The sequence below is a fragment of the Mustela erminea genome, chromosome 6 (assembly GCF_009829155.1).
Source record: "Mustela erminea isolate mMusErm1 chromosome 6, mMusErm1.Pri, whole genome shotgun sequence".
In the NCBI taxonomy this organism is placed as follows: domain Eukaryota; kingdom Metazoa; phylum Chordata; class Mammalia; order Carnivora; family Mustelidae; genus Mustela; species Mustela erminea.
Genome location: NC_045619.1, coordinates 61738250 through 61761531, shown reverse-complemented (window position 1 = coordinate 61761531; position 23282 = coordinate 61738250). Strand labels below are relative to the sequence as shown.

The window sequence follows — 23282 nt, the reverse complement described above, 5'->3', positions numbered from 1 at the left end:
AGCAGGCTCCCCGCTGAGCAGAGAGCCCGATGCGATCATGACCTGAGCCGACCTGAGCCGACCTGAGCGACCTGAGCGACCTGAGCGACCTGAGCCGAAGGCAGAGACCCAACCCACTGAGCCACCCAGGCACCCCTAGGCACAGGATTTTTTTAAAAGCCAGATTTCTTTACCAATATGCTAGCATGTATTGTAAACTCCAAAATCTATTTAAGAACTCTTAATTCATCTGACTCTTGATTTCGGCTCAGGTCATGATCTCAGTTTTGTGAGATCAAGCCCCACGATGGGCTCCATTCTCTCTCTCCCTCTGCTCCTCCTCCTAACCCCAGTCTCTCTCCCTCCTCTTTAAAAAAAAAAAAAAAAGAGGGCAATGGGTATTAAGGAGGGCACAGACTGCATAAAGCACTGGATTATATGCAAACAATGAATCTTGGAACACTACATCAAAAACCAATGATGTACGTATGGTGACTAACATAACATTAAGAAAAATGATTGGGTGCCTGGGTGGATCAGTGGGTTGGGCCGCTGCCTTCGGCTCAGGTCATGATCTCAGGGTCCTGAGATCGAGTCCCGCATCGGACTCTCTGCTCAGCAGGGAGTCTGCTTCCTCCTCTCTCTCTCTGCCTGCCTCTCTGCCTACTTGTGATCTCTCTCTGTCAAATAAATAAATAAAATCTTAAAAAAAAAAAAAGAAAAATGATTAAAGAAACAGTAAGCATCCCCCCCCCTTCTGCCTGCTTCTCTGCCTACTTGTGATCTGTCAAACAAATAAATAAAATCTTAAAAAAAAAAAACTCCTAATTCACAGCACATTAACATCTCCTTAGAATGAGAAACATTATAGAAAAATATTTAATAACAAAGACGAATGTTAACCACATACTAAAGATTTATGAAAAACCAAGTACACACCATGAGATTCCATCCTCTTAAATTTATTCTATCCTTACTATGCAGCCATCCAAAAAAATGAAATCTTGCCATTTGCGACAATGTGGATGGAACTAGAAGGTATCACGCTTAGTGAAATAAGTCAATCAGAGAAAGACAACTATCATACGATCTCCCAGATATGAGGAAGTGGAGATGCAACGTGGGGGGTTACGGGGGTAGGAAAAGAATAAATGAAACAAGATGGGATCGGGAGGGAGACAAACCATGAGAGACTCTTAATCTCACAAAACAAACTGAGGGCTGGGGGCGGCTAGGGAGAGGGTGGTGGGGTTATGGACATTGGGGAAGATATGTGCTATGGTGAATGCTGTGAACTGTGTAAACCTGGTGAGTCACAGACCTATACCCCGGGGCTAATAATACATTATATGTTAATTTAAAAAATTATTCTATTCTTGGAAATTTTTATTTTATCCAAAATTTCTAAGATACACTTTCATTACCTTTTCTAACAAGAAAAAAAATTAATGAAAAGATAAAAGGAAAATTAAGTATGAAATGTCTAATTAAGGGGCGCCTGGGTGGCTCAGTTGGTTAAGCGTCTGTCTTCAGCTCAGGTCATGATCTCAGGACCCTGGGATGGAGCCCCACCATCAGGCTCTCTGCTCAGTAGGGAGCCTCCTTCTCTCTTGCCCTCTGCCCCTCCCCCTCCTTGTGTTCTCTGTTAAATAAATAAAATCAGAAAGAGAAAGAAAGAAAGAAAGAAAGAAAGAAAGAAAGGAAGGAAGGAAGGAAGGAAGGAAGGAAGGAAAGAAAAGAAAAGAAAAGAGGAGTAAGAGAAAGAAGAAGAAAGGGAGAGAGGGAAAGAAAAGTCTAATTAAGGAGCACCTGGGTCAGAAAAACACAGTGCTGCTAGAAAACTAGCCAAGTGATTTTTCTATAAAATATCATTGTGTGCTAGAAATTACTCAGAAATTTTTTAAATAAATGATTCAAACAAAACCACAATTAAGGCTGCTTGCATAATACCTAAGGGTCACTGAAAAATGCTAAAAATGATTACATCCTAAAAATGACTAAAAACTGCTATAACAACTTTTATTAAAAATAGTAAAAAAGCTAGTTGTAAAGTTATACCTTGACGCAGGTACTGTAAGAGATTTCACAGATTATTTTTTTAATACGGACAAGTCAAAATGTTTTGCAGTTTAATTTCTGTACTTTTATAATATTCAAATCCAAATTTTTTAGTATAAGAGGTTAATAAAGGGGCGCCTGGGTGGCTCAGTGGGTTAAGCCGCTGCCTTCGGCTCAGGTCATGATCTCAGGGACCTGGGATCGAGTCCCGCATTGGGCTCTCTGCGCAGCAGGGAGCCTGCTTCCCTCTCTCTCTCTCTGCCTGCCTCTCCAACTACTTGTGATTTCTCTCTGTCAAATAAATAAATAAAATCTTTAAAAAAAAAAAAAAAAAGAGGTTAATAAAAATAAGAGAGTCTATTCATTATACATAGTATTCCAAATACTTACATGTCTTCAGGCATCCAATGAAGCAAAAGTTTTATCTTTCCAGAATCCTCTTTTCTCTTAGCTATTACCTAGTAATGATATAAAAGAGATCATAAAAATGATTTGTAGAACATTGTTTTAATATATCAATAAAAAAAGCACTTCTGATTCTAATTAAGATTTTTCTAAGTTCATATCCTAGACCAGATATTACTACAGTATTTTGTTCTGACCTGCTTTGAGACCCTTCACCTTTGATAATGTACTTTCACAAAAGAAAAAGAGAAAAAAGGAGTTGAGGAAGTTTTGCATTGCAAATACTAACACAATGTTAACTTTATTAAGGGCCTGAAAATGCTATTTACTTTACTATCTATTAAAGTCTGAACATTAGCTAGATTGCCAACGAAAAATTTATTATTGGTTGAAATATTTTTAAAGAACAAATAGAAAAGTAAAGAAAAAATAACAGCTGAGATAGGAAAAGTCTTTAATTTATGACTAAGATATTTGTTGTTTGCTTGCATGTTTCTGTTTGCTGGTTGGCTTGTGTTATTTTAAATGAAACGTGAGCCAATCTGCGTCTACAGATCAAAGTTAAATAGTGGATCAACCTGAATAAAAAGACCTACATAAAACGTAGAAAGGGCAACATACTTGTTATTCATTAAGAGATTCTGAAAATTCAAGGAAATGCTTAAATAACTGACCGAAATTGTATTTTATAACTCTTGTAACTTCTATGTTAACAAAATTAGCATCTTACTGTTTTCATAATCTAAATCTCATTATCTAATCTAAGCTGCAAACAGCCACACACCTCAAAATGTATTAAGAACTAAGCAAAAATAGCACTTTATACAAAAATAAAAATACCTTCTATTCTCATTATTTCAAACCAATAGTTAAGTACTCTAATTCTAGACCTGGAACAATGAGATTAACTTAAGAACCCAACAACAGATCTGAAGATGCTGAAACAAAATACCTCTAACAAAAAAATAAGACCTGAAAACAATGCAAACCAACCAACCACAGCAAGCCAACTGACTGGTAACTAGGATTCTGCTGACCTCTTCTGGAGAAGGCTCGAAAGAAAACGTTTCAATTAAAGTAAGACAAATGAGGTCAACTGCACAGTATGTACCTCACAACATATTTTTCTGCAAACTGTATGGTTATTTCCTATAATTGCTTATTTGGTTTCAAGGAAACTTAATGTACAGTTATCAGTGCATAGTCTGCCTACTAAAAGAAGTGATTCTGTGTAACATATACCACTTCCATCAAAACCTTCCTTGTTGGGGCACCTGGGTGGCTCAGTGGGTTAAGCCTCTGCCTTCGGCTCAGGTCATGATCTCAGGGTTCTGGGATCGAGCCCCACATCGGGCTCTCTGCTCAGCGGGGAGCCTGCTTCCTCCTCTCTCTCTGCCTGCCTCTCTGCCTACTTGTGATCTCTCTCTCTGTTAAATAAATAAAATCTTTAATAAATAAATAAATAATAAAATCGGTGATAAGCCCCAAACCTCACTCTTTACACTTCTTCTCTACTTGTATTTAATTCCTAGATGATCATATCTAGTCTGATTCCTTTAAATACCACTAATATGCTGAAAATGTATTATTTGTATATGTAGCCACACCTCTCCTCTGGGCTCAAACTCTTAAATCAATCTAAGTAAAAGATGCAATGGATTCTCTATTGAATGTGTGAAAAAGTAACATCTTGACACTTCCCTCTCCCCCAATCTACTCTTCAAATTTTCTATAAATGGCAACTCCATTCTTTTGCCCAATTGCCCAGGCCAAAAACACTGGAGTCATCCTTTACTTTCATTATCAAACTGACATATGATCCACCCATAATTCTGGTCAGTAGTACTTTGAAAAGATATTTAGAATCTAACAATTCTTAGCATCTCCACTGTAACTATTCTGGCCTTTTCTCACCTCAGATACTAAAAAAAGACTGATCCTCTTTTCCCCATCCTGACCTACACTCTGTCTTCAAGACAGAAACCCAAGCACATTAAAACCCACCCAAGAGGGAAGAGATCAATGAGTTGACACTAGAAAACTTCTGAGTAATGGGAATGTTCTAGATCTTAACTGTGGCAGCAGTGGTGGATTCATAGATGAATTGTCAAAGCTCATATAAAACTATACTTTAAATGGGTGCATTTATATTTATTACACCTCAGTAAAAATTATGAAAAAAATTACATCAGACCATGGCTACTCAAACTTCAACAGTTTCCCATCACAAAGAATAAAAACCAAAGTCTTAGTCCAACAAGATTCTCCCCCTATTATCTGACTTAACTCCGACTCTCTGCCTTCTTGCGTACTTGGCATACTTTCAAACATACTTGGGATATTCTTACTTTTCAATTTATATTTAATTTTTCCCTCTACCAATGATGTTCATCCCCCTAATAACTGAATGGCTCATACCCCTACTTCCTGTAAGTTTTTACAATTTTACTATTTCATCTTGTTTATCGTGTCTCATCATTCATTAATGGTTTTGTTCACTGTTGTATCTCATAAGTACACAGTAGGTGCTCAATATTTAAGTGAATGAACGAGTGAGTACTAATGCCACACTTTGGGTCTGGTGACCAATCTTACAGACCTTTGAAGAAAAGAACAATTATAAACCTATGTTATCAAATTTCAGAGGATTTCAGGGGCACCTGGGGGTTTGGATGGTTAAGCATCTGCCTTCAGGGTTCTGGGATGGAGGCCTGTGTCCCACTCCCTGTTCAGCAAGGAATGTGTTTCTCCCTCTCCCTCTCTGCCCACTTGTACTCTCTCTCTCCCTTTCTCAAATAAATAAATAAAATCTTTAAAACAAAACAAAAACAACAGCAAAGGAGGACTTGAACCATTACTGCTGAACAAGCCCTTGATCTTGCTGAATCCCATTAGAATTCCCAACAGAGCCATTTTAACTTTGTCTTCTCAAACTCTAATTTTCCTTTCAACCCTTTCATTCTTATTTAGATAACTATATTTCCAATGTTGATTTTTCTTAATCCAATGTTCTTTAAAAGAGAATAAATATGGTATACTTTTCCTCAAATGCAAACTCAGAAAAGGTTCCCTTGCTTTCTAATCTTTATATTTCTTGTCCTTAATTCTGGCAATTATAACCAAAATTGGAAATTTTTCACTGGAAGTATAAATAGAAGAAAAAGTGAAAATGCAAAGCAACAGAACCTCAATGTTATAGGAGATGGAAAAATAAATATTCAAACCAGTAGGGAAACTGATGTCAATACTGATTTTTTACGCAGCTCTTTCTGCCCACAGATCCTGTCCCTGCTATAATAAAACCATGTTTTTGCACCAATAATAATAACTGATCTTTTGTATTTAATTCTGTGATTCTGATTGATATAAAAATATTAAACCTAAATTTAGTATATTTTATATTTCAACAGTCAAAATTAAACAATCCCTTTCTCTAGGGATTCAAATCACCAAGGTCTGTTCTAAAATTTACCTCTACTAACTTACCTACACCAAAATACTTCAATTTAAGGATGACTAGATAATAAAATGGCAAGAGGCATGGGAATAAAGAACAACTCTTTGTTACCTCTTTGCTAACCAAAAATAAAGTATTTATTGTTTTTCAAATTTGACACCTTTCATTTACAGAACACTGTCATTCAAATAAATATACAGACTGCCTACTATGTGTCAAGGCACAATGACAGAAACTTGGCACGTATCAGCAAAATAAACAAATTAAAAACTCGCTCCTTCACAAATCTTTAATTTGATGGCCATTATCTTACTTCTGTTTAATTCCAAGTTTAGAAGTGTTTTGGCAGGTGAGGGAGGAGCAGGGAAGCACTTATGGCTATGAGCTAAAGAGTCTAATATTCTAATTTTAGAAATGAAACCAGAAAAGACAGCTAGTTTGAGGTTAGAGCCTGATCTTCAAATGCCGAGAAGCCCAAATGTTGCCCCAATACTCCTAAATAGCTCAAATTAAAGGCCAAAATATTCCATTTAACCATCAAAATGTTGAATTGTGGCGGGGCGCCTGGGTGGCTCAGTGGGTTAAAGCCTCTGCCTTCGACTCAGGTCATGATCCCAGGGTCCTGGGATGGAGCCCCGCGACGGGCTCTCTACTCAGCGGGGAGCCTGCTTCCCTTCCTCCTCTCTCTCTGCCTGTGTCTCTGCTTACTTGTGATCTTTCTCTTTGTGTCAAATAAATAAATAATCTTAAAAAAAAAAAAATCTTGAATTGTGGGAAATACAGTTGACTCTTGAACAATGCAGAGGTTAGGACTGCCAACCACCCACACTATCAAAAACCCACATTTAACTTTTGACTCCCAAAAACTTTACAACAGTCTACCGCTGATCAGAAGCCTTACTGATAATATAATTAACATATATTTTATACATTATATGTATTATATACTATGTATTATATACAAATTGTTATATACTATATTCTTACAATAAACCAGGAAAAAAATTAAGAAAATCATATGGAATAAAATACATTTACATTACTTTAATATATTTATTTTTAAAAATCTGTTAAGTGGACGCCTGCAGTTCAAACCCATGTTGCTTAAGAGTTAACTAAATTTGCTTTATAACCAACAATACATGTAATTTTCAAAATACTGATAAAGCAGAACTTTTTATGATTTTGTTAAAATATAATTATTAGATTTTGAGCAGTTCAGAAATGGTTGTGAAAGTCAAAATACATGTTCTTGCAAACCTACATAAATAATTTTAAAAAACAGTAACAAATACTTACAGTACTATGAAAAACAACACTGTGTCCCTTCCCTAAACTTTCTATGTGAGCTGAGAGGTTAAAGCATATGGCTCGATGTCTTATCGCATCCAGTGTTTGTGCATCGAAGAAATCATGTGGTCGTGCTAAAAGTCAATACAAAAATATAAAGAATATTTAGAAAAATATAACAATATGCCAAGCAGCCAAATAATCCATTTGCCACGAAAATATGTAGTAAGTAAGAAGGACTGAAACAATTAACATAAATATCTATCTGGTGCTTAAATAAAAAAATTCATTTTGCTTTCGGAACCTGGGGTCTGGTTGACAAGCATCATACACAAAAGCAGACGTCCAACTAATGAGTGAATGTGGATTAACTATGCCCATTGGTGTGTGAAGTTCTAACATTAGGCCCCATGATTCCACACTGCGGTTACTATCTTTTCCAAACAATTTTAGGTTTTACTTCAGTGCCTCTCTTGAGCACCAGTCCTGTATTTTCAACAATCTGATGAGTTCCTCATCTATCACTATACTGAGATCCAATGCATCACAGCCAAGCATCTAAAATACACGTCATGAATATTCTGTATTAACACAAAATCAAAAATGTTCCAAACCTGTGGCACTTGACTGCCTCAGTTGGAGGAGCATAGGGCTCTTGATATCAGGGCTGTGAGTTTGAACCCCATGTTGGGTATAGAGATTAAAAAAAAATTTTGTTCCCCAAACTTGGCAAACCTGTAATGTTATTTTGGAGTTTTGGACAAGTATTTTCTTGATTATAAGTAACTCTTCTGGGGCGCCTAGATGGTACAGATGGCTGAGTGTCCGACTCAGTTTTGGCTCAGGTCCTGATCTCAGTGTCCTAAGATCAAGCCCCACATCAGCTCCACACTTAGCAGGGAGTCTGTTTGGGATTCGCTCTCCCTTCATCTCTCTCAAATAAATAAATGAATATTTAAAGAAAAAAAATTATTCTAACAACAATCCAGGGAAATTATAAATATAGTTTTCAGTGCCAACGATTCTGCCAAAATCCTAACTCCCAGCTCCACCAGTTACTAACTGTGTGACTTCAGGCAAACTGCTTACAATCTGCTTAGCCTACTTCCTTGTGAAATGGAGACACAACAGCTATAGACTATGATTAAGTAAAACAAATGCATATAAAAAAATGCTTTAAATCTCAAAGTAGTTTATATTAATAACCTTATACTACTTTTTAAAATAAGCTCAAGGGGTGCCTGGGTGGCTTAGCCATTAAGTGTCCGCCTTCAGCTCAGGTCATGATCCCAGGGTCCTGGGATTGTGCCCTGCATCAGGCTCCCTGCTCAACAGAAGGCCTGCTTCTCCCTCTCTCACTACCTCTGCTTGTATTTCCTCTCTCAATGTCTCTCTCTCTGTGTCAAGTAAATAAATAAAATGTTTTTTTAATAATAAAATAAAATAATAAGCTCACAAACCTGGAGTAAGCAATCTCTTAGTGTTAACCACAACAAAACTATACATTAAAGATTTAATTTGGTAAGAACATTTTTTAAATTTCTATTTTCATCCCACAAGTATTATAAATTGTGCCACTTTTATTCCTAATAAGAATGTTGCTCAAGGGGCACCTGGGTGGCTCAGTGGGTTAAGCCTCTGCCTTTGGCTCAGGTCATGAACTCAGGGTCCTGGGATGGAGCCCCTCATTGGGCTCCCTGCTCAGCAGGAAGCCTGCCTCCCCTTCTCTCTCCGTCTGCCTCTCTGCCTACTTATGATCTCTGTCTGTCAAATAAATAAATAAAATCTTTAAAAACTAAAAATGTTTTTAAAAAGAATGTTGCTCAAAATAGGGAAAATGAAAATTTTCTTATTTTACAACTGTGGAGCTTACTAATACATGAAAATTTTCAAGATCATCTGTAATTAAGAATTAAATTTTATTGACAATAAATGAAATGGCCTGATTTCCTAGTACAGTATTTTCTGAACTACATATATGCTGATTTATCACAGTACTCTGATTTACTACTGTGTAAAGTGCATTTGCCTCTACTAATCATGGAGTTCTCAGAACATCTACACAAATCCACCAGCGCTTTGGTGGGAACTGTTTTCACCAGATGGCATACTCAGTAAATAGTTATTTTTTCACTGGACTTTTCTTCAAAAGTAGTAAGCAAAACAGCAAGTAATAAACTAGCAGAACCCACAGACAAGGAATGCAACGGTAAATCAGAAAAAAAAAAAATATTTGACATTTATGGGGAAGAAAAAAAATCATAAGGAAAAACAAACCCCCTTCCTACCAGATTTGTGCCTACTGGGGGGAAAAAAGTATACTCTATTTACTCCGTCCATGTTCTCCAAATACGCTTTTTCCCGAGCAGCATAAGCACTTATAGAAAACAGAGTAACTAGAACAACAGTCTCCAAAGCACGTCTGTGTCATGATCCATTAGGGTGAGGGAAGAAAATACTATCTCACTACTTTTGTTTTTCATCTCAGTGTTTTTCAATATACCCTTCTTGGTAACTGCCTTATAATGTGTATCAGTAGCATTACCTGTGTGCACTATATAAGCACAGATGTTGGGACTGTGTGCTCAAGTACTTTTTTTTAACTGATGAGCTATACAATCAAAAACCTTTGGAGACCACAAAAACAGAGACTGGCTCAAGATTATACATATTACTTTATTTCTTTTTAACCTTTTGGTATGGTATTATGGGTAACTCCCCAAGAACGGTATTAATCATAGGAGACGCAATCTTGTATGTTGGAATCAGGACCAAAAAAAGGTATATATGTAGGAAGATAAACCAGATATGGCATATTTTCTAAATGAAAGATATACAAGTATTTATTGTATTATTCTTTCCACTTTACTTTCAAGTATGTCAAAAGAGAAAAGCTTTAAAATAAATTTTAAAAATTCTACCAAACAGAAAATGACTTAAGCTACAGTTCTATTCGTTAATGCATTTTTCACCCAGTTCAGTGAAAATGACCTCTCTGAATTACAGGAAGAAGGTACTATCAAAGTGATTTTAGTACACTGCTATAGACTTGTGTATTTTTAAGGAAGGAATGGGCTACAATGGCAGCAGCTCTGCCATTAAAATCACAGGACTTAATAGTGGCTGCTCACAGTGAAAGACCTTGGATCTTTTAAAGTTCATACATTCAGGATCATCCTCATTCTCCTCCATAAAACAAACTGAGGGCTGCTGGTGGGAAGGGGGTTGCAAGAAGGGGGGTGGGGTTATGGACACTGGGGAGGGTATGTGCTATGGTGAGTGCTGTGAAGTGTGTAAACCTGGCGATTCACAGACCTGTACCCATGGGGATAAAAATATATTATATGTTTATAAAAAATTTAAAAATTAAAAAATAAATTTAAAAAAAAAACAGGAAACAAAGTTTTTTTTCACCCACCGCAAGACCTTCCTCTCCACAACTCTCCCTACCACATAGCCCGTTTTATTAATATTGAAAAAACATTCTCAAAAGAGGCTATAGACTTGTAAGCCATCGGTCCCTCCATTTCTAAGTGAAGATTAGATATTTAACTGAACCATTCTTTTTAAGAAAACTAGCAAATTGTATAGATATTACCAAGCAAATGTTGTGAAAAAGTCAGTAAGTTTAAATGATTACTATGTATACACTGAGAAGAAAATAATGAGGCTATTAAGTGGAATAGGTAGAAAAGTTATTCTCAGTTTTAAATACTGTAATATATATTTAGCAATTTGCTGTATGTGATTACCAGCTACCCAAAGCAATAGTCAAGTAAAATAAACAAATGTCATTGCTGTTTTTATCAATGGAAGGCGAAAGGAAAATGATCCATAACCTAAATTCAACAGCCAACTTTGAAAAATACATGTTTATTTCAACAAGAAACTTAAGAGTTTGGAAGTTTGGGGGTGCCTGGGTGGCTCAGTGGGTTAAAGCCTCTGCCTTCGGCTCAGGTCATAATCCCAGGGTTCTGGGATAGAGCCCCGCATCGGGCTCTCTGCTCAGCAGGGAGCCTGCTTCCTCCTCTCTCTCTGCCTGCCTCTCTGCCTACATGTAATCTCTGTCAAATAAATAAATAAAATCTTAAAAAAAAAAAAAAAGAGTTTGGAAGTTTGTCACCAATGATTTGTTCATTTGTCCACTGTAGCTCTGTAGTAACAAAAAAATGTTAACATTTTAGAGACATATCTCCTAATCTGTATTAATGTCTGGAGTTTCTTCTATACGCTAATCAAATTCCAACAGAAAGGAGAATATGGCGCAATCTGTTTTTTTCTTTCTAGTTCATCCCTCAAGTGGACTCCCTTTCAATGACAGCTGGAGTCTATCATAGTTCTTTATTTAGGACATATTTAGTTAGCCAGCTAACATTAAGAACCAGGGCTAGTGCTAGGCTCTGGGAGGTTCTAAGTCAATTCCTACTCCCCACATTTGGCAAGTCTAGATTATCATCTTGTGTTCTATCCTAAATATTGAGGATACACTTCATAACCTGGTAATTGAGCACATAAGAGAGAGACTTAAGTCCTAAGACACACGCTATAAATAGTTTGCTATTCACACATATCAGTTTGGAGTAGACCAATTACCTTTACTTCATTATTACTTTTAACATGTTCAAATTTTCCTAAAATACCAACATTGCCATATTTTAAATTTTCTTATTTTAGAACAGAATCAAAGGGGCTCTCAAAATGGAATTCTATACAGATTTTATATTCTAAGGCCACAAACACTTACCCTCCCTTAACCACTAAAATAAAACATCTATCACACTGAATTCTCACACTGACACTCAAGGGATCCTATCTGTTTATTACTGTTAACAAAAATACACAAGCAGAGTTAAATAACAGTAAAACTCAAATTGCATGAATGCCCAAGATATAAACAAAACCTATCTAATATACACACGGATTTTTAGTGAAACACTTACGTAATGAGCGTCTTCTTTTGTTCTTTAATTTTCTCCTTTTGTTCATCCCAGCTTTAGAAGGAGATTCTTCTTTGGCCTTTGGCTGGCTAGAAACTTTTGAGGAGTTCTGCTGACTGAAGTGTGTGGGTACATGGCGAGCTAGCCCTCCCTGAGAAGCAAAGCTGGCATTGCAGCCACCAACAACACACTAAATAAAAATAAAAAAGGATGTCAGGAATGCCATGTAGGGGAGAAGTATAATATGAATGAGTACTCTGTATTTTCAGAGGTAAATCCATAACACTACAGAACTATTCCAGATAGGAATCATGAGAGACTACTACATCCTTTCTTTTTATAAATGCCCAAAATAATACACACACCAGGCAGTACCAGGGCTGGAAAAGAAAACTCTATAGTCTCACAACTCTCCAGTTTACTGCTCTTCCTCCTCTACACAAGACAAAAGTAGTGAGATATTCTTCCCAGGAAAAATCTGATTTTCAATTTATCAATTTCCTAAGAGTAAGTTTATGTTTTTTTAATGATTTTATTTATTTGTCAGAGAGAGAGGGAGGGAGGGAGGGAGGAACAGGCTCCACACTGAACAAGGAGCCCTATGCAACACTCAAACCCAGGACCCTGGGATCATAACCTGAGCCAATGATAGAGGCTCAACCAACTGAGTCCCTCGAATCTACCCAATTCAACCTTTCTCCATGCATTCTGAAGGCAAGAATATACGTGTGTGTGTGTGTGTGTGTGTGTGTGTGTGTGTGTGTACATATATCCAGAAAGCACCTTATGAATCAGAGCTATTTCTAAATATATCTGAAGAACTAAACCACTTAACAGATTCTGATAAAACTGATGCTGGCTGAAACATTTCGCAGCAAGATCCTTATACAGTGCCATTCATAATTACTCTATTTATTTTGATAGACAAGAGACATTTTATGGGCTCTAATGGTACTCAGCATTACTAATAAAAATCTTTAACCATTCTAAGGGGCACACGAAGAGGCAGAATGAGTCAGGGTTTTAGTTCATTCATCTATTCTATGTGTTCTGTAAGATGCTGCAAGTATAAGGATAACTTACAATTAAGTTCCCACCCTTAAAGAGCTTTCATCTGGTCAGTAGACATATGAAATGACAACTTCAAAAAACTTCATTCAGGGGTAAGGGACAGAAAGCTATGGGAAGCCTGAAAAGGAGCAACCAGCCACGTCCAGTGCTTTAAAATCAGTATTTCATTTAATTCTTACAATGACCCTATAAAAAGTACGGTCCTCAAAGAGCCTGCATCAAGAATGTTCAGCCACAGATTTTGAAATGAGAAGTTTAGCACCTAATGGTTACTGAATTCTCAGAATTTAAAAATTTACTATGTATATTTTGAGTTCCAAGAAAGAAACAGTGCTTTAAAAATTTCCATCTCCGGGGCGCCTGGGTGGCTCATGGGTTAAGCCCCTGCCTTCGGCTCAGGGCATGATCTCGGGGTCCTGGGATCGAGCCCCGCATCAGGCTCTCTGCTCAGCAGGGGGCCTGCCCCCCCTTTCTCTCTGCCTGCCTCTCTGCCTGCTTGTGATCTCTGTCAAATAAATAAATAAAATTTAAAAAAAAAAATTCCATCTCCTATAGACTACCAATAGAACACTATCCACTAAAAAAGCCACTAGCCAAATGCTGCCACTTAACACTTTAAGACTACTGTAACCAAGAAACAAAACTTTAATTTTATTTAAATTTTATTAATTGAGGTGAAATTCATGTAACTCAGTGGCCTTTAGTGCATTCACAATGTTATATAACCATCCAGCTAGCTCCTCATCCTTGCCAACACTTGTTATTTTCAGTTTATTTTATTAAAATCATCCTATTGAGTATGAAGTAGTAGTAAGTCACTGCGGTTTTTATTTGTATTTCCTTAATAACCATTTAATTTTTTTTAAAGAAATGTTTTTTTACTACAACAGTAGGACCAGCCCCTCCATTTTAATTTTCAAGCAGAACCTGTTTCTTAATTTCACTACTGAAAAACTTTTAAGTATATCAGGAACAGCCTGGTATGTGAATCTATCTCTCCAATTGCAAATTTTGTGAAATCTAAATAAATATGAAATGTTTAACATCTGAATGGAGAATACTTAAGTAAAATCACCCTAATGGGTTAGCTTTACACTGTTCAATAAATTTTAGGCACTGGACACATATACTTGTTGAGCACTTGAAATGTGGCTATTCCAAACTGTAAAGATTTTTAAGTATCAAATATACAATGGGGGCACCTGGGTGGCTTGTCAGTTAAGCGTCCGCCTTTGGCTCAGGTCATGATCCTGGGGCCCTGAGTTCAACTCCCTGCTCTGTAGGGGAGTCTTCTTCTTCCTCTTCCTCTGCCCCTACCCCTCACTTGTGCATATTCTCTTTCAAAATAAATAAATAAAATATTTTTAAAATATAAAATAATTTTAAAAATATATAAAATAATAAAATACACACTGAATTTTGAAGATTCAGTACCCAAAAAAGTAAAAAAAAAAATTTCATTAACTTTGTAAACTGCTAAGATGTTAAAAATAATAATATAATGGGTTAAGTCAAATGTACTATGTAAATAATTTTCATCTATTTCAATTATTTTAGTGAAGCACTGAAAAATTTTAAATGAACTATACGGTATTTATTATTCTTACTTTTCAATTTTAAAAGGTATTCCCTGTATTTCCTAACACCTATTTAAAACACATATATTGGGGGCGCCTGGGTGGCTCAGTGGGTTAAGCTTCTGCCTTCAGCTCCAGTCATGATCCCAGGGTCCTGGGATCGAGCCCCACATCGGGCTCTCTGCTCAGCGGGGAGCCTGCTTCCCCCTCTCTGTGTGCCTCTCTGGCTACTTGTGATCTCTGTGAAATAAATAAATAAATAATCATACATATATATACATATATATATATATATATATATATATATATATATATATATAGTCCTTTGGGCCCTTGTGTCAGATGATTTAAGGATTACAAGAACTTAAGACAGTCTTTGCCCTGGAACTGCCAGTTGAATATTAGTTATTCAAACAAAAACTCCATATTTAAAACTTTAGACTAGCTATTTAACCACAATTAAGGCAGAGATGACAGTTCAGATCCAAGCCTCAGTTTTAAATTCAGAAGGACTCTGTGACATAACTCCACCCAGAATACCCTTAATTGTAAGAGTCCCAGTAGGCTAGGAGATTCATTTTATTCCAGAATCCTTTAATACTTCAACGAATAGCCCCGATAGCATCTAGAACTGAGTAAATATCACAAGTATATTTTAATCAGTGATGCTTCAATGTTCTGGAAATTAATATTGAGAATTCTAATAGAAAACAGTTTTAGGGGCGCCTGTGTGGCTCAGTTGGTTAAGCCTCTGCCTCCGGTTCAGGTCATGATCCCAGGGTCCTGGGATCAAGCCCCAAATCAGGCTCTCTGCTCAGCAGGGAACCTGCTCCCCTCCTCCTGCCCCCACCTGCCTCTCTATTTGTAATCTCTCTGTCAAATAAATAAATAAAATCTTAATTAAAAAAAGAAAAAAAGAGAGAATTACACACATTTCACTTAAATACAAATTCTTTTCCCCTAGAAGAGAAAATAATTTTAAGCACTATTTAATGAATATTCCACTCATTAGGTATATATCAAAAAGAACAAGGTAGAGACATTTGAGCTATTGCCTCAAATGGCCTTTCATCCCTCTCAACATGAGGATCTCATGATGTGGAGTGTGATTTTAATATTCCAATATTCATGTTTTCACCAACACATACAATGACCCCTGAATTCAAGCCACCACTCTGAGGTTCTGATTTCAACAACAGGGGAAAAATCTGGTTGCTGGACACCAAATGTTTTAAATGATCTATCCCCCAAATCCACTGAAATACTCTATGTATGTTGGCTACGGTTGTGATCAAGTAGCTGTTCTAAAATGTGAAACATGGAATCGCTGTTTTGTTTTTTGGGGTTTTTTTTCCCCAAATGTATTCGACTATAATAATGCTGAGACTATCTTTGCTAGTATTGTCTTATTCAGATAGTCCCATAAGTAATATGAAAATCTAGAAGGCACTACTACTGAAACAGAGCAGAAAACATCAGCTTCACAGAAGATAGGGTAGTATTTATTAGCCACCAATTTGTTTTTCTTTTGGGGGAAGAAAGGGAATCAGTTTTTGTCTTTTATAATCATGATGATCACTGCAGTTATTATTCTTATTTATAGTCAAATATTACCATGTTTGGTCAGCAGGAACATTCTAATAAACACTGGCTGCCAAGGCTAGGGAATAGGAGAGCTTCAAATAACACAGACACACAAACATACAAAATGTCAAAGACAAATTAAAGACTGATAGCACCAAGAGTATTTAAAGCTTTGTGTTACTACACAGAAGATCTGTTGAGAATCAAAAGATTTTATTTGTCAATTTAGCCCAAAAAGTTGGGCAGGGGTGGGGGAATGCAAATGACTTAAAAATAATCAGCATCGGAGCTGGTGGGGGAAGGGGGCCCCCTCAGGCACTATAATAAACAAACAAAAATAAATAAATAAATAAAATTACCAGCATCAACTACTACTACAAAACAGGTCATAAAGGAATAAGAGAAGGAAATTATTTCATCATCCATCACAGTGAATGATGCAATAACAGTATCATTCACTACATAACAAATTACCAGAATTAGCCTGTTTGTACAACTATAAGGATATCATAGCTTAAGTCTGGTTTGATAAAATCTCTTTTTTCTTTATCAACAGTTTAGGCCAGGATCTTGATTCCAAAAACACCTAAAAAGATAAGCCTATCTTTATTTATATCTATATTTATATATATCTATATATATATATATTTAATGTATCAATCTTGAAAGTCTGAGTTTTTCAAGCACTACTCCAACACAACAGAAGTTATTCAAGTATGTCAGTATCATGAACGGAATCAATCACGCTGAGCTACAGACTAACTGCTGAGGAAAAGTTACAATAAATAAATTAACCCAAGACAAGTAGATAACTGTACTATGTTCAAAGTAAAGAGAAATACTGGAGTAGGGGAGAAATGTGTGTGCAAAGTAAAGTACATATTAATAAGCTTACCTACTAAAAAGCACAACTGTGTAATTTCTAACATATACAAATCTACCAAGACAAATCAATGTCTCATTAGCAATAAAGTAAGGAAATCAAAACAATCACCAAAGACATGGTATAACTACTTTTTCTTTTCCTCAGTTAAGTAACATATGTATTCCTAAGGATGGTAGGGTTAAAGGACTTAGCTATCACAAAGCTCAGACACTAACAAGAATGAAAACTGAAAAGGGAAAAAAAAAAAAGACCAAGAATAGTTTAAAATATTCTCATGCCCTACTACTGTAAACACATGTAATTTTTTCTCTCTTAAAGATTTTAAGTAATCTCTACACCCAATGTGGAGTTCCAATTTACAACCCCAAGATCAAGAGTCCTACCCCTTCTACCAACTGAGCCAGCCATGCATCCCAAAACATGTAATGTTTTCCAAATCCTTAACAATTAAATGTTTAACTACATTTAACAAAATGGCAGCAACTCCCCTTCCCACAAGCCCTAAATGTATATATAAAGCAGAGGTATATATACCTGACAAAGTAAACATAGGGATGGGGAAATCTTATCTAGGAATAATCTTTGCACTTTATCAAAGATAAAACAAAAACCCTTGGCAAAGAAGCTATATTTACATTTTAGGAGTATGCTGATTTTATGAATCTAAAATTTCATAATGAGCTAATATGATCAATTATTTTCATATGATACATATGAAAGCAAATTCCACCTTCATCAAGTGATCTAGGTTAACATTATCTATGATGGAACAAATTCTCATCAGGTATTCCTTGAAGTGATACAGTGAGAATTTTGTTCTATTTTCTCCAAAATGCATAAACTGAATGTGATCATTACAAAAACACCAAACAAACCCAAAATAGGGAATATACAAAATTAAAAAAAAAAAAAAAAAGGTTTATATTCTTCAAAACTATCAGTGACATAAAGGATTTTTTTAAAAAGTTAAAAAAAAAATTTTAAAGTGACATTAAGATTAAAGGAGTCATGAAAACTAAATGCAAAGCACGATCCCCGACTGGATTCTAAGCAAAAATACACTACTACAAAAGGACATTACTAGGACTTAGTGCCAACTTCAATAGCTACTAGCATCAGTGTTAAATTTCTGGGTCTTGATAATGATGCTAAGGTTATGTAAATGAATATCCTTGTTCTTAGGAATTTCACACTGAAGTACTTAGGGATTCTGTTCCTCTCCAATGTTTTCCCAAAAATGGGTGTACATGTGTGTGTGTGTGTAGGTAGGTAGGGAAGGAAAAAGAGGGAGAGATTGAGGTAGGAAGACAGATGGAGAGACAAATAATGGACGGATAGATGGATCCGAGCAAATGCAAATGTAGCAAAATGATAATCAGTGAATTGGGTTTAGGGTACATGGAATTTATACATTTGTGTGTAACACAGAAAATATATGAGTTTTCCATCTTTGGAAGTTGAAATTACTTCAAAATTAAGTTTAAAAATTCTGCCTTTCAGGGCGCCTGAGTGGCTCAGTGGGTTAAAGCCTCTGCCTTCAGCTCAGGTCATGATCTCAGGGTCCTGGGATCAAGTCCCACACATTGGGCTCTCTGCTCAGCAAGGGGCCTGCTTCCCTTCCTCTCTCTCTGCCTGCCTCTCTGCCTAGCTGTGATCTCTGTCTGTCAAAAAAATAAATAAAATCTTTTAAAAATAAATAAGTAAATAAATAAATAAAAATTCTGCCTTTCAAATAACACCACAAAAAGTCAAGAAAAACATGTTAAAATGGGGGAAATATTTAACTCCTATCACAGCAGCAAAATGATATTTACTCTACTTAATAAAGATGAGCATGTTGGGCGCCTGGGTAGCTCAGTGGGTTAAGCCGCTGCCTTCGGCTCGGGTCATGATCTCAGGGTCCTGGGATCGAGTCCCGCATCAGGCTCTCTGCTCAGCAGGGAGCCTGCTTCCTCCTCTCTCTCTCTCTGCCTACTTGTGATCTCTCTCTGTCAAATAAATAAATAAATTCTTTAAAAAAAAAAGATAAGCATGTTAACAAGATTTCCACTCTAAAAATAACAAAATCGGGGTGCCTGAGTGGTTCAGTCAGTTAGCATCTGACTTCATTTCGGCTCAGGTCATGATTCCAGGGTCATGAGATGGAGCCCCAAAACAAACTCCATGCTCAGTATGGGGTCTGCTTGGGATTCTCTCTCTCCCTCTCCCTGTGCCCCTCCTCCTGCTCGTACTCTCTAAATAAGTAAATAAATATATTTTAAGAAACAAAAATACAGGAAAAAGAATAATGCAAATATATAAATATATTCATAAAATATATATATTTACATTATGTTTACACTGCACATGTCTACATGTATATATGTAGAAATATATGGTAATATCACTACACAGAAACTTCTTGATGGCAGAACAAACAAAAGTTTATGAGAAATGACAAGCCAGACAAAATATCTATTACATGCAGGAAATATGTACCCTTAATATTAAGGTTTATATAATTCAGGGGAAAAAAAAAATCCAATAGAAGAAAGGGAAAATCAACCAAATAATAAATTTAGAGAAAAAAATACCAATAGCCAGAACACGTAAAGATATTCAAATCTTGCTAGTAATCAAAAAAATGTGCTTGGCAAATGGGCAAAGATAAAACAATGCCAATTATTAGTGTCAGTAATTATTGTCAAGCTTCAGGAAGCCTGGAGAAACACCAGGTTTTCTGGAGAGGGATTTAATAATACCTATCAAAAAGCAAGCCTGTACATCTACTCTTTGAACTAGTGAAATAGCTTCTAGGAATTTCCATTAGCTCCCCAAAGCAGTTTATAAAAACATGTTCATTGAGTACATTGTTCTTTATATTGGGAAAACTGGACCCAAAAAACCCATCAAGAAAGGACTCATTAGGGACACCTGGGTGGCTCAATGGTTAAGTATCTGCCTTCTGATCGGGTCATGATATCAGGGTCCTGGGATCGAGCCCTGCCATCAGGGTCCCTGCTCAGTGGAGTGCCTGCTACTCCCTCTCCCACTCCCCCTGCTTGTGCTCCCTCTCTCGCTGTCTCTCTCTGTGAAATGAATAAATAAAATCTTTAAAAAAAAAAAAGAAGAAAAAGAAAGAAAGAAAGAAGAAAAGACTAATTAAGGGCACCTGGGTCACTCAGTCGGTTAAGCCTCTGAATCTTAATTTCTGCTCAGGTCAGGCAATACTTATCAAAATCACCAATACTTATATTGATTTTGGCTCCGGTCATGATCTCCCTGGGGAGTACTCCATGTTCAGTGGGGAGACTGCTTGAGACTCTCTCTCTCCTCTCTCCTCTGCCCCTCTTCCCCACACGCTATTGCTCTCTCTCAAATAAGTAAATCTCTAAAGAAAAAAGAAATGCTACTCCCTAAATCATCCATTCATTTCTTTTATGCCTTTTTCTTTCTCTCAAAAGCACTAATTCTGTAAGTAAATAGTGGTGACAGTTGCAGGACACTATGAATACACTAAAAAACTACTGAATTGTACACTTGGTAAACCTCATAGTACATAAACTGTATCTAAATATAAGCCTAGAAATGGTTTCTCTACAACCGTAAGACAAAATTCCTAGCTCTTCTATAAGACCCTCATCTTTTATTTAAGATTTTACTTATTTGAAAAAGAGAGAGAAAGTACAAGCAAGGGGAGGGGCAGAGGGACAGGGAGAAGCAGGCTCCCTACTAAGCAGGAAGCCAGGTATGAGACTCAATCCCAGGACCCTGGATCATGATCTGAGCTGAAGGCAGACACTTAACCAACTGAGCCACCCAGGCGCCCAACCCTCATCTTCATTTACTAAGGGTAGGCCAAAATTTCTTACAACAGAATACAAAGAGCACTAACTATTTAAAAAAAAAAGGTTGGTAAATTAGATTTCACTGAAATTAAAAACTATTCTTCAAAAGATCCCATTAGGAGGGGCACCCAGGTGGCTTAGCTGGTTAAGTGTCTGCCTCCAGCTCAGGTCATGATGCCAGGGTTCTGTGATGGAGTTCCACACTGGGCTCCTTGCTCCATGAGGAGCCTGCTTCTCCCTCTACTTGCTGCCCCCCCTGCTTTTAGACATTCTCTGACAAATAAATAAATAAATAAGATCTTTTTTTTTTTTAAAGCAAATCAATCAATAAATAAAATGATTCCTATGACTTAGAAAACAACGCCTCATTCAATCATTCCCTTAACTTCTGTCTTTTAAAGAAAATGTTTCCCCTTCTCCAATGGCAATCATCTATAGTTTCTAAAAGGAGGATTTGGGAGAAAAATGCATCTGAGAGGCTTTGAAATGAATCTGCACATCATAATCAACCAGAAGGTTTGCTGCCCTAAAGAAAAATGTATGAAAATACACACAATGAGAAAGGAAATGATTCTTACTTTCACAACAATAAGCTTACATTTACTGGATACATACTGTACAGCACTATGAGGTAACAATTCTCACCAGCTACATCTTAGATGGGAAGTTTAAAAACTGTCCCAGTGCTTCCTCCTCTCTACCTGCCTCTCTGTCTACTTGTGATCTCTGTCCATCAAATAGATAAATAAATAAATCTTAAAAATAAATAAATAAATAAAGATAAATAAAAATAAAAACTGTCCCAGATCATACACTTCTAGTACCTACCAGGGCAAGGAGCTAAAGTATGACCACAGGAAAGACTACGGTGTTAAAGTTACATTAAGATCCTCATGCCAACACAAAGCTCAGTGAGACCATTTATTTAAAAAAGAATAAAGAGGGATGCCCAGCTGGCTCAGTCAGTAGAGCATGCAAATCTTGACCTCAGTATCATGAGTTCAAGGCCCACACTGGGCACATAGCTTGCTAAATATAAATAAAAAAACAAAGAGAAAGAAATCTTAAAAAGAAATGAGATTTAAAAGAAAAAGAAACCCAAATTATTAAACATAAGATCCCCAAATTTCCTCATAATGAAAGAAAAACAAATAAACTACCATTAGGATGAAATTCTCATGTATTAGACTGGCAAAATTCCAGAAGTTTGACAACACCTTCTTAGCAAGGCTACTGAAAAGGCAGATGCTCTAATAATGATATGGCATTACAGTCAAAGATTTATCACTGCAACACTATTTAAAATAGCCAAAGACTAGAAATAACCCAAGCGTCTAGGTTCAGTTTAGAAAATAAACTGAAAGAACATTCTCTATGAATATAGAAAGCTCTCTAGCATAAAATAAGTTAAAAAAAAAAAAAGGTACACATATATGCAATAAAGATATTAACAGTGGGGAAACTTGGTATAGGGTACAAGGGAGCTCTGTAATCTTTGTAATAATACTGTAAATCTAGAACTGCTTTAAAATGAAAAGCTCAGGGGCACCTTGGTGGCTCTGCCTTTGGCTCAGGTCATGATCCTGGGGTCACGGGACTGAGCCCTGCATCTGAGTGCCTGCTCAGCGGGGAGTCTGCTTCTCCCTTTCCCTCTACTCCCTCTCTCACAAATAAATAAATAAAATCTTTAAAATAAAATAAAAAGCTCATTTATATTTTATAAAAATATAAAAATATTTATATTTTAAAAAATAAAGCAGGGACGCCTGGGTGGTTCAATAGGTTAAAGCCTCTGCCTTCCGCTCCTGCCCTGGGATGGAGCCCTGCATTGAGCTCTCTGCTCAGCAGGGAGCCTGCTTCCCTTCCTCTCTCTCTGCCAGCCTCTCTGCCTACTTGTGATCTCTGTCTGTCAAATAAATAAATAAAATCTTTCTAAAAAATTAAAATTAAAATTAAAAAATAAGGCATAGACAGTATAGAGTTTCCTGGATTATGTTTAAGAAAGGAGAATGAAACTACATATTTGCCTGCTTATACTTTCATGAAGAAATACTAGAAGAATTCACTAGACTAGTCAATAGTGATGCATACTTGAAGAAGGAACAAGAAAAAAGGGGGCAATATTTCTCAATGTAAGCTACTATTTTTTTTAACTTGTTAAAGACTGTCTTTCCAAAAAAGGGGAATATTTTTAAAAAGCAGTTCCACAAG

General features: G+C 36.5%; 1 protein-coding gene across 1 annotated transcript in view; it reads right to left on the bottom strand.

Annotated features, from left to right (window-relative positions):
• The window catches only part of AEBP2 (AE binding protein 2), a 63659-nt gene that overhangs the window by 6156 nt on the left and 34221 nt on the right, over window positions 1-23282 (bottom strand). Inside the window, exons 4-6 of the mRNA XM_032347478.1 lie at window positions 12130-12316; window positions 7199-7323; window positions 2428-2495 (exon numbers count right to left, since the gene is read on the bottom strand). Of these exons, the coding sequence (XP_032203369.1) occupies window positions 2428-2495; window positions 7199-7323; window positions 12130-12316 (380 nt within the window). The remainder of the gene's footprint in view (window positions 1-2427; window positions 2496-7198; window positions 7324-12129; window positions 12317-23282) is intronic.